Source organism: Eulemur rufifrons, chromosome 7, assembly GCF_041146395.1.
Source record: "Eulemur rufifrons isolate Redbay chromosome 7, OSU_ERuf_1, whole genome shotgun sequence".
In the NCBI taxonomy this organism is placed as follows: Eukaryota; Metazoa; Chordata; class Mammalia; order Primates; family Lemuridae; genus Eulemur; species Eulemur rufifrons.
The window spans coordinates 124,587,908-124,600,512 of record NC_090989.1 but is presented as its reverse complement, the minus strand read 5'-3'; the positions used below and the strand labels follow the sequence as shown (position 1 = coordinate 124,600,512).

The 12,605-nt window shown below is 40.5% G+C and overlaps 1 protein-coding gene across 1 annotated transcript in view; it reads left to right on the top strand.

Annotated features, from left to right (window-relative positions):
- Nucleotides 1-376: 376 nt before the first annotated feature.
- The window catches only part of LOC138385797 (collagen alpha-6(VI) chain), a 95,452-nt gene continuing 83,223 nt past the window's right edge, over nucleotides 377-12,605 (top strand). The window contains exons 1-6 of the mRNA XM_069472017.1: nucleotides 377-437; nucleotides 2,726-3,322; nucleotides 4,581-5,201; nucleotides 6,328-6,888; nucleotides 7,695-8,252; nucleotides 10,448-11,023. Coding sequence (XP_069328118.1) covers nucleotides 377-437; nucleotides 2,726-3,322; nucleotides 4,581-5,201; nucleotides 6,328-6,888; nucleotides 7,695-8,252; nucleotides 10,448-11,023 — 2,974 coding nt within the window. The remainder of the gene's footprint in view (nucleotides 438-2,725; nucleotides 3,323-4,580; nucleotides 5,202-6,327; nucleotides 6,889-7,694; nucleotides 8,253-10,447; nucleotides 11,024-12,605) is intronic.

The window sequence follows — 12,605 nt, the reverse complement described above, 5'->3', positions numbered from 1 at the left end:
TGTCTAGGCAATGAGTAGACCGAGGATGGCATTAGGGTACGGGGAAATGATTCATTGGAACATATATTGTTAGAACTAAAATGCATCTGGCTACCTCTATTGACTGTCCAAAATTTCATGTTTCTACAGGGTCTGGGCAACAGAAAAACTCTCATGACTCTGTAAATGTTGATGGTTCATTTTTTCTCCAAGGCACTTCACAGATTAGAAGGTCAGTGAACCTCAAAAATTCCTTGTCCCCTGTTGCTCCCAATTTATTATATAATTTTATGTGCTCTTATTTGTGTGATATTAGATGTTTATATTTTTATATTTTATATTCCTATTTTTGCCTTCCAGATTTCAAGTTGGAGATTTTTCAGGTCATAATATGAAAATGCTACTGATTTTTTTCCTTATAATAATTTGTTCCCGTGTTTCTGTGAATAAAGATCCTGGTAAGAAAAAAAAATGGAAAGAATATTTTTCCTTAATTTTCGTCATAGAAAATAGATAATATATAAGCTTGATCTACTTAAATGTTTAGAGTTTCATTTCACTTTGTTTTGATTTTGATAGTAATGAGGGTGGCGGTAGTAGTTCAATTTCTTTTTGTGGTTGTCCTGTGCTGCTTTGAACATCATTTGTTTCTGGACTTTATTCCTTGTTAATGATAGAAAGATATGAGAGCTGCCATTTTAACCTTAATTTCAATGTGTTTTAGGTCTTCTAGGAGTTTGCATTAAAATTCTGTTAATACTAGGTTTGGGCCTGGAAAATTTGGAATGTCTCTTCCTAATTCATTTGTGCCAAAAGATTGTCTTTATTAAATGTCCAGATTTTGTTACAATTTAACTGTCTGCTTATTGTAAAGAAAGTGTTTTCACCGTGAGGAGAAAGCTCTGTATCATGGTTTACTGTCTGCCAGAAATCTATGTCCAATGGACTTAAAGTCCACATACTGGGCCACCCTTCACCACCTCTACCACCTCTTAAATAACTGGTTCTTGTGCCAGTCAGTTCATATCCAGGGCCACTTGCATTGGCTTTTATAGCTTCCTCAAGGACTCTGACCTTGGAAGCAAGTTTTGTGAAGAGATAAGCTAGACTGTGCCCTGCAAACATCTTCCTTTGATGTCTCACTGGGCCTTAACCTTTTTAAGGAGAGGCAGTGGTTTTTTCCCCAGTCATTTCATGGTTGAGACATAGTGATGGACCTCATCAGAACCCAGCTCCACCTCCTGTGCCAGTCATCTATATTTCCTTTCCCCACACAAGATATGGGACTTTGTTTGTAAATAGAGAGAGGTCACTGTTGGTCACAAGTCAAGCAGTCCTGGGCAGGGCTCACCTGACAGCCCTCATTGGGGTCCCAGCCTTGGAGGAAGGTATTGATTCACCCTCATTTATTTCTTCCCCTGAGATGCTGCTGGCTGTGTGATCATGAAAGGAATCTCAGATTGGTTGGAATTAAGTTATTTAAAGGATAAGAAAAAATTATTTTATCTACTTTGCCTTGATCAGACTGGTGTAAAAAGAATGAAATAGCACACGGAGTGCCAAAGCTGGCTTCCTAGCAATGGCAAAAAGGAAAAGATTGACATTATTTTCAATCTTATTAGAATGTATCTAGTAACCATTTCAGATAACAAGAATCTCAAAGTTGAGGAGGTATCTTACATATTTTCTAGTTGAATCTCCTAATTTTATAGCAGAGGGAACTAAGGCCAAAGTATATTAAATGGCTTGACAGAGCTCACAGAATTAGCTGATGGCAAAGTCCAGGTTTTTATTACTTGTTCAATTGCACTGTATTTTACACTGTATTTTCTTAAACATGTACCACACATACTTCCTTCCCTTCCCTAGAAATGGGTTTTGTGCTAAGACAGTGAGAGCTCTGAATCCAAGCCACCAGACCACTAGTAATCAACATTTAATATTTGAATCCAGGGAGTCTCTGTCATGTAAAAATAAAATTCCAGATACCTAGTGTTGAATGTAGCATTGAATGAAACTTTAAAAGTTTAGTAAAATATCATAGTCCTATATAAAACTTATATTTTTAATAGAAACTAAAACTGTAATTCCTTTTCTAGTCCAAGATATATTGGTGCCATCACATTTTGCATATGTGAGAATAAATTCACCAATTATAATGTTACTCATGATTTATCAAAAAATATTACAAATAATTTTAAAGCAATTCTCTATTTTTATGACTTATAGGTATTTTTTAAACTTCATCAGTTTGACAAATTGGAATATAAAACTAATATGCCCATAAGGTAATCAGATCACCTGTTGCAATCCTCAAATGAGAATGAAAGGCTGTCTTTCAGATTTCATCATTCAAACCAATTTGAAGGAGTTTGGTTCTTGATTAAAATTTTTGTCCTGTTGATATAAATTGAGGACAAATTCTGAGAGCAAAACAGTGTAAGGGGAAATTATCCACAAAAGGTACAAAAACCTATGGTTTCTTCTTCTAATTAACTAATTCCTTGAAAAAGTGATGCTTAATTTTGGGATCTTCAAACAAGAGGTTACATAAGAGACTTATCCCAAGAAACAAATATTACTTTTTCTTGAGAGAATGTGCAGTTTCAGATTATTACTTTCAGTTCATTGGAAAGGTATTAAAAAAATAAAGAGGAAAGTACTTCCCTCCCCCTTATATTTGGCATTAAATATGGCAGTAAATTTTTAATTTGCTTTGTTTATCTGTATGTTTGTGGCTCTGTAGGCCCTGAGTATGCAGATGTGGTGTTTCTGGTGGACAGCTCTGATCACCTGGGAATTAAGGCCTTCCCGTTTGTGAAAGTGTTCATCACCAAAATGATCAGCAGTCTCCCCATAGAGGCCGACAAATACCGAGTGGCCCTGGCCCAGTACAGCGACAAGCTCCACAGCGAATTCCAGCTGAGCACCTTCCGGAACAGGAACCCCATGTTGAACCACCTCAAGAAGAACTTTGGGTTCATCGGCGGGTCCTTGAGGATAGGACACGCTCTCCAGGAGGCTCACAGGACTTACTTCTCTGCACCCACAAACGGGAGAGACAAGAAGCAGTTTCCCCCTATTTTGGTGGTTCTGGCTTCGGCCGAGTCTGAGGATGACGTGGAAGAGGCTTCGGAGGCCCTGCGGAAAGATGGGGTGAAAATCATCTCTGTGGGGATGCAGAAAGCATCTGAGGAAAACCTGAAGTCTATGGCCACGTCCCAGTTTCATTTCAACCTTCGGACAGTCAGAGACCTCAGCATGTTTTCCCAAAACATGACGCAGATCATCAAGGATGTAACAAAGTACAAGGAAGCAGCAGTCGATGATATCATTGTAGAAGGTAGGCTTAGAATGCACGTATAAGAATGGTGATCAAATGCTTTTGAAAAATCAACATGGGGATTGAAACTCTATGAACATCCCTGTCCCCCCAAATAGGCTGTATTTTCAGATGTTCTATGTATGTATGTTCAAGAGGGTCCAGTGATTATGGCCATTTGAAAAATCCAGTGAACACCAGAAGCCTTGGTTTTCCACATTTCACTTATCCATGTTGCATGTTATTCACAGACTTCTTAAAACTCGGGGGGACGCCTTCTTGCTGGGCTTTAGTTGATATGTAGTTTTATTACCTGTTCCTTTAAAAGGTAAGTTTGCTTCTAAAGAAATCCTTGACTGTTGAAGCCACATAACATAATCATAGCATGTTAGAGCTAGAAACAACTGTCAATAATCCAAACCCCCTTTTCTGCAGAGAAGATCTTGCAGGTATCCTTGTGTGTGACATGCCTGGCCCAGGGTCCAGGCTGCTGATTCCCCAGCCATGTAGTTTCAGCCCTGCACGGCCTCTCTCCCTGCTGCTCTGTCCTGAATTAGCTTCCCTATGTTCTGCTTCACGGCCAACCTGCTGTCCTGTTCCGTCCTCTTGTAATACTCTAGTAACAGGAATGGCCAAGAGTTTATGAACATCATTCAAGTGAGGGGCAGGGGATATCTAGTAAAAAAACAGTTTTTTGGAAGTATACATGTCCAGATAAGTAATGTAGGAAACTCATGTTATTCCTGGTTAAATCAGTTTGAATGAGATGATGTATATAATGGTAATAGAGAATGCTTTTCTTGTGGTATTAAATAATTTATGAAAATATGGATCCTTACTACTAGCATCTTTTCCCAGTAGAATAATTGAAAGTGCAATTGCTATTTTATCACCATTCCTTAGGAATGTTTGGACTATAGCTACTGATTATAACATGATGATTAAATGATTTTAATATATAGCAGTAGCTCTTGTTCATTGAGTGAATCTTATGTACCAGGCCCCATGCTAAATGTATTACGTAATTTAATCCCCATACCAGCTCTATGAAAGAAATATTATTATCTCCATTTTATAGATGAGGATATTGAAGCTGGGAGTTTAGCTAAGATCTAGTATTTGAACCTAGATCCCACTGATCTCAGGTTCATAATTATTTTATGTATCTCCTTTCTTTCTTTCGGTGCATAACTGAGCTCCAGTGTATGTTCTTCATGCCTTCTAGTGCTGAGCAGAGATGCTAAATCTCCAACTAAAATTGTTCATTCTTTGCCCACAGTTTGCCAAGGCCCTTCTGTGGCCGATGTTGTGTTCCTGTTCGATGTGTCTATCAATGGAAGCCAGGAGAACTTTGACTACCTTAAAGAATTCCTAGAAGAAACTGTATCTGCCCTTGACATAAAGGAAAATTGCATGAGGGTTGGCCTTGTGGCCTACAGCAATGAGACGAAGGTGATAAATTCACTGAGCATGGGCATAAACAAATCGGAGCTTATCCAGAATATACAGAACCTCTCTCCCCAGGCTGGGGAGGCCTACACTGGAGCTGCCATCAGAAAGATCAAGAAGGAAGTCTTCAGAGCACAGAATGGCAGTCGGAAGAATCAGGGGGTGCCTCAGATTGCAGTGCTGGTGACCCACAGAGCTTCGGAAGACAATGTGACTAAGGCAGCCCTTAACCTCCGGCGCGAGGGCGTGACCATCTTCACCTTGGGCATAGAGGGGGCTAGTGACACCCAGTTGGAAAAGATGGCATCTCACCCGCCTGAGCAATATGTCTCCAAACTGAAGACCTTCTCTGACCTGGCAGCCCACAACCAGACCTTTCTGAAGAAGCTGCGGAACCAAATAACACACATGGTCTCTGTCCTTTCAGAACGGACTGAAACACTCAAATCTGGTAAAGTCTTTTACTGAGAAAAGGATTATTAATATTCTTTTTTCCTTGTCTTTTTTTTGTCTTTTGAACATTATATATGCAAAAGAGATTGGTGGGGTAGGATATGGGTGGGAAGAATAAGTTTCTAATTTTTTACTTTAGCTTGATAATATGAAGTCCGATTTGGGGGGATAAAAAGCTATTGAGGTGTTGGCATGGGGAAAGGGATTTCCCTTTGACTTCCTTTGTGCAGCTCCAATGGGCTTCGTTACCCATGCAGGCCCCAGGATACCTTCCTTTGCTATTTTTCTCCCTTATCTTTTTCATTCGCTCCTTTGCCACCCACATTCCTGATATTTCCTTTCTTTTTTTTTTTTAATTCTCTTTTTAACTTTTCCTTCTCCTCTTCCCTCATCCTCAAATTCCAATTTAGAGAATAAAAACAGGAAATATGATTTGGATGGAGGACAAGGTAATTACGTAACTTGTTGCAAAGTACCATTCTAACATCTGCGAGTTTAAAGAGAGAGAGAGAGAGGCCATGTATTTTATACATCTCGTATATGCACATGTGTGCTATGTAAATATTTTTATGTAGAGCCATACATATATATGTATACATTCTTCAACAAATATTTATAGCATATTTACTATAAAAGTGTCATTGTATTACATACATAAGCTCACCAGTATCTCTAGTTTACTTAATTGATGAGGAGTAGTAAGTGAGGGGTAAATAATTTGTTCAGGATTTCAAGAAAGAGAATTCATATGTCTGCCATGTCCAATCAAATGCCTTCTCCATTTCCCAACACACCACCTATTTACTAAGCAATTATTTACTGATGGGAAAAGTGACTTGTAAAAAGCAGCTTCAAGATTTGCTGATCTTTTACTATATCCAGATTTACCCTGTTTCATGGCAGAGAATTAGGGTGATAATCTTAAACTGTCAGAAACAATTCATTTGGCCCAACTGATGCTAAGATTTGCCCATTTTAAGCTAGTAAATAATGTCTTTTAAGCCCAGAAGCTGTTTTCCATTTTTCTGTCTGAAGAGGTTCATATTTGTTGTTCTTCCATCTGCTGCCATTTCTTCTTCACAGTTGCCCCAAATGCCACATTCAACTTTTTGGTTCCATTATAGGTTGTGTGGACACTGAGGAAGCTGACATCTATCTGCTCATTGATGGCTCAGGGAGCACCCAGCCCACAGATTTCCAGGAAATGAAGACCTTCCTGTCAGAAGTGGTAGGCATGTTCAACATCGGTCCCCACAAGGTGAGGGTCGGGGCCGTTCAGTATGCCGACAGCTGGGACTTGGAATTTGAGATCAATAAATACTCAAACAAGCATGATTTGGGAAGGGCCATTGAGAACATCAGGCAGATGGGGGGAAATACAAACACAGGCGCAGCCCTGAATTTCACACTGAGTCTGTTACGAAAAGCAAAGAAGCAGCGAGGAAACAAAGTGCCGTGTCATCTTGTTGTCCTGACAAACGGCATGTCTGAGGATAGCGTCTTGGAGCCTGCAGACAGACTGAGAGAAGAGCACATCCGTGTCTATGCCATCGGAGTCAAGGAGGCTAACCAAACACAGCTGAGAGAAATTGCAGGAGAGGAAAAAAGAGTGTACTATGTGCATGACTTCGATGCTTTGAAAGACATAAGAAACCAAGTTGTTCAAGAAATCTGTGCTGAAGAAGGTGAGACAAGTGGTGGTTTTGTCTTTTGACTTCAGCTCATAGATTGCTTTCCTGGCAATATTTGATATTTCTGGTTTAGAAAAACAACATAAATTTCTAAGTTGAGGTTTGTTGACTTGTATAACTATGTTTGTTCTCCAGAACAAAGCTAAGAGCCCATTATGGTGTTGTTCTAATTAACATCTGAAGTGTAAGAAAGATATTTGGAGGAATTCTACCTAAGAAATATTAATTAGCTTCCTCCCAGAAATCCCTACTAGGATAGATATATTATTAGATACCAAGTGTATAATATGATCAAATGGTTTGCTTTTAGGAGTATCTCAGGTTTATTTAAATTTCTTTTTTATAAAACTTTTATGAAATCTTTTAGAGCTATGTCACTAGTTTCAACCAGAGGTGATTTTGACCCTTCAGGGGATATTTGGCAATGTCTGGAGACATTTTTGGTTGTCATAACTGGGAAGAGCTCCTGGCATCTAACAGGTGGAGGTCAGGGAAACTGCTAAACATCCTCCAGTATCCACAATGCACAGACTGCCCACCTCAATAAAAATGATTTGGCCCAAAATGTCAGTAGTGCTGAGATTGAGAAACCTTGAGGTATATTAATGTATTTTAGCAAATTACTAAATAACAGAATACTCTCACTTTTATTGCCTTCAATGCATTATTTGCCTACTAACAATCCTTATCAAGCACACACTTAACTTCAGTATAAAATTATTTGTGTTTTGGATTTTTCTGTTCATTCAATTTTTTACATCTAGCTGACTTGAATAAACATCCTAATTTCTCCCATGCAGCCTGCAAAGAGATGAAAGCTGACATCATGTTTCTGGTGGACAGTTCTGGCAGTATAGGACTTGAAAACTTCAGCAAAATGAAAACATTTATGAAAAACCTGGTGAGCAAATCTCAGATTGGGGCAGATCGGGTGCAAATTGGTGTAGTCCAATTCAGCGACATCAATAAGGAGGAGTTTCAGCTCAACAAATTCACATCCCAAAGTGACATTTCAAATGCGATAGACCAAATGGCTCACATTGGAGAAACCACCTTGACTGGGAGTGCCCTGACCTTTGTGTCTCAGTACTTCAGCCCCAGCAAGGGGGCCCGGCCCAATGTCAGGAAGTTTCTCATCCTCATCACGGATGGCGAAGCTCAGGACATAGTAAAGGACCCAGCAGTAGCTCTTCGGCAAGAAGGCATAATTATCTACTCTGTGGGAGTGTTTAGATCCAATGTCACTCAGCTCGAGGAGATCAGCGGGAGGCCTGAGATGGTTTTTTATGTTGAGAATTTTGACATTCTGCAGCACATTGAAGATGATCTTGTTTTTGGAATATGCAGTCCCCGTGAAGGTAAGCATGGGCATATTCACTAGCAGGACTATCCAAATACCAGATGTCTTTGTTAATCATTATTTCTTGAATTAAGTACAGTTCTATTCAAACATTGTAAACTTTTTGTTTTAAGTAAAATGTTTATCTTAGTGGTTTTGGCCTGTTGAATTAGACAGCAAGGAAGGATTCTGTTCACCTAGACTCATTCCCATTTGTAGGCAAATAGCACTAGGGTGATGGATCTTCCATTTAAGAAAAGTAGTGTCATACCAGGTCTTAGATCAGATCCCTAGAAGCAGGTCAGTGGTTCTTGTGGGAAGTGGTTTATAGAGGAGCTGTTGTCAGAAGGGAGTAGGAAAAGCAGGCCAGGGCATGGGTAGGAACTGAGCGAGGAGGTCATCCTGGCTGGAGTCTCATTTCAGCCTGCTCCCATGGGGAGCTCTAGAGCGTGAATCACACCACTGAGTTGGTCCTACACTGACGCAAGGGGCCCAGCCTGTGTGTCCTGCCTCACTGGGCTGTGTGAGGGCTGCTGAGGCAGGCCCAGGGGCATAGCCTGGGACAGGTGGCTCCCCTTTGGCCTAGCCCTCTGCTATATATGGGGTTTATTTTTGCAATTTCTGAAGACCAATACTTGTATCAAATGAGATAACATCTGTAAAAACATTTTGATATTTATTAAATTTTATAAAGGAAAGGAGGAATGTAATAGGGACCTTGAGCAAGGGATTCTTCAAAGGAAGCAAAGGGCATAGTCCCCACCCTCTTCCCATGAAACTGCAGAGTAATGGAAGTGATCAAACAAAAGCTTAGCAGATATAAGGGGCCGATTTATGCTGTGACCCATGGGGCTGAATGAAGAGGCATTCCGAAAAGGCTCTGTGAAGGAGAGGGATCTTAAAGGAGTTTTAAAGGAGAAGAGGACCATTGTTTTCTTATTCGAGTAACAGTTCTGTTACAATTCCACTGGAAGGTTTGGTGATCATGGTCTGTGTTTTGTAGAAAAAGGAGCACACCTGGTCCATATTGCCTGGGAATTCCACCCAGACCAAATATGAACTCTTTGAAGGATTCTAACACTGAGCAATCTCTCCCCAGTCCCTGGAGTAATCCAAGCAGGCTTTGCAGGCAGCTGAAGGCCAGAGGGACATGGCTCCTTCTTTAGTGGAGCCAGCTCTTCTTGGGAATTTGGTTTATGGCCCTTACACATGGCCTCCTGTGGGGTAAGCGCATTGGCGCTGGGGATTTCAACAACCCTCACATAGCCAGCAACTGGCTGGCTAAAGAAGGAAATTCTGTGAGCCTCTGAGGAGGGGGGTACTTTCTCACAATTCCATTTCTCAAGAATGGATGAGTTAACGTTTGGATCGTACCATCCTAAGGCCTGTAGAGAGAATGTGCTACATATGGACTAAATAACGAGCCGTCTTCCAATTCCACTTCTCCAGAATAGATGAGTTGGAGTTTGGAACACTGCGCCGTTACAGGGAACATGCTGCACGTGGATTAAATATTAATTGGGTTTTGCCATGGTGTGTTGACCTCACGTTTAAAAAGTTAATAGGAACGTCAAGCCAAGAGCAGTTTAGTTGGGCCAAGTGAGAAATGGGCTTATTTCTATGATGAGGCCTAGTAACGAAAATAGATAATGTTTCAGAAAAGCCAAAAAGGGAGAAAATGTAACCTTGAAAAGTCGGCCATCATAAAACCATGAAAAAAATATACAGTGTTGCCAAATTCATTTGCATTTGGTTATTTCCCCAAGGTTTATTTTCAGAATAAAATCTCAAGATCCCTGTGGCTTAAAAAAAGGACAAATTTTAAATTTGTATAAATGAAAGCACATGTTGAAGGAACCATTTTAATGGGGAAATTTATACAGAATTGTGTGACTTTTTTTTTTTTTTTGGTCTAAAGGTTTTTGAAATTTTATTTCTGATGATGTTGCGATTGTCACTCTGCCCCCTCTCACTCCCTGCAGTAGATTTCACTTCACATATGCCTTGTCCTGAAAGCTCACCTGAGTATAACTATGTACTGGTGGCACAAATGTACGTGTGTTGTCTTTGTTATCCAGGGACTTGACATTCTAATATACAGCCTGAGCCCATGGAGAGAAAACACCAGCAATTAAAAAAAACTAAAAGGTTGGGAGATCTCCCATGCTGTCCAAAGCTAATCTCATATGGTTTTCCTTTCTCTTCCTCTTTCAGAATGCAAGCGGATTGAAGTTTTGGATGTCGTGTTTGTAATCGATAGTTCTGGCAGCATTGACTTTGATGAGTATAATATCATGAAGGAGTTTATGACTGGCTTAGTGAAAAAAGCCGATGTTGGCAAGAATCAGGTCCGGTTTGGGGCCCTGAAGTACGCTGATGACCCAGAGGTGCTGTTCTATCTGGATGACCTTGGCACAAAATTGGAGGTGATTTCAGTGCTCCAGAACGACCAGCCCATGGGGGGCAACACTTACACTGCTGAGGCACTAGGCTTCTCAGACCACATGTTCACCGAAGCCCGGGGCAGCCGCCTGCACAAGGGGGTCCCCCAAGTCCTCATCGTGATCACCGATGGGGAATCTCACGATGCGGATAAACTCAATGCCACAGCGAAGGCCTTGCGGGACAAAGGCATTCTCGTCCTGGCCGTGGGGATTGCTGGCGCCAATCCCGTGGAGCTGTTGGCCATGGCAGGATCAAGTGACAAGTACTTCTTCGTGGAGACTTTTGGAGGCCTGAAGGGGATATTTTCAGATGTGTCAGCCAGTGTCTGTAACTCTTCAAAAGTAGGTAAGGCTTGTCAATTAAGTTTTCCCTAGTTATTAACAGAGGGACAAATGAGGGAGAAACCAAAGCAACAGCCCTCGGGAGCAAGTTTTCCAGAGAGGAGAGAAGCAGTCTTTATTGTTTCATAGGACTTCCCACATTATAGAATCTCGGGGTTGGAAAGACCTCAAGGACATTTCATCCAGCCTTCTCTCCAAAGAAAAATACCTTCTATAACATTCCTACTCCACGTCCTCCTAACCTCGTCTAATGATGAGGAGTGGAGTTCAGCATTTTTGAACAGGCTTTATTTATTAGAACACAAATTTGCTTACATGTTTTTCCACCCACTAGTTTTTTTTCCTGATCTTTACACAAGAAACAAAAGTCTCCTCCTAAGAACCAGCTGTAATTGCCTGGAGTTTTCTTTCCTTCAGGCTAGAAGTCCCCAGTTTCTTTAACTATTTCTATCCTGCCACAAGCTCATTTAAAACGTGGAGCCCAGTATCAAACACTCTGGTTCCAGCCTCAGACATCTCTAGGACAGAGTACAGTGGACTTCCTTTGTCTGTATGCCCTGCTTCTATTCCGACAGATGGAGACTGCATTGCTGCATTTACATATTTATGTATGTATACCTGTATGTATTCCTTAGCATTCAATCATTCAGCTGCCAATTTACACTTTTGGTTTGGAGGGAGATTGTGCTCTATTAAAATTCCTAAGTGTTTTTCCCAAGATGATTTTCCTGAAAATACAAAGTATTTTTACTAGATGAATTGCTATTAATCCATGGTTCCAACATCTGGATGCAGTTCTTTGTAAAAATCATTTAACTTTTCTGGTTTTCATATGCTTTGTCTCCAGAATGCAGCCACTATCTTTTTTTTTTTTTTTTCCCTGCTACTACCTTTTTCTTTCACAAAACTAACAAAATCTTTCTGAGTCTTACTGAAAACGGGGACAAGTCTCTTCTCTCCTCTAGCCAATGCCTAAAATTTGATCTGTTCTTCTCAAGTTCACTGTGGAAGTTGACATTGCATTTTCATATTGAAAGTTCTCCTTTGGGCAGAAAAACAGTACTGGATTTCCTTTATTGGAATCTGAAACAAAGGAATATAATGAGTAAACCAATTCCTAAAGGATCTATTTACCATATTTCTTTTTATCTCTTCCTTGTCTGGACTTCAGGAATCTCAGATACCTTTAATCTTTTCTGAGGCTATCATGAGAATTAATTAAGTCAGGACAGTGGTGGAAGCACTGGGGAATTCATGGAAATGATAATGCTTACCAGAAAGCTGAGGAACACACACGAGTATGTGCCAAGAGTAACTCATCTGTTGGCAGTAGCCTCTCATATTCTTTTTGGTTTTTGTTTGCTGTGTTTTTTTTTGTTTTTTTTTTTTTTTTTTTTTTTTGAGACAGAGTCTCACTCTGTTGCCCAGGCTAGAGTGAGTGCCGTGGCATCAGCCTAGCTCACAGCAACCTCAAACTCCTGAGCTCAAGCGATCCTCCTGTCTCAGCCTCCCGAGTAGCTGGGACTACAGGCATGCACCACCATGCCCGGCTAATTTTTTCTATATATATTTTTAGCTGTCCATAT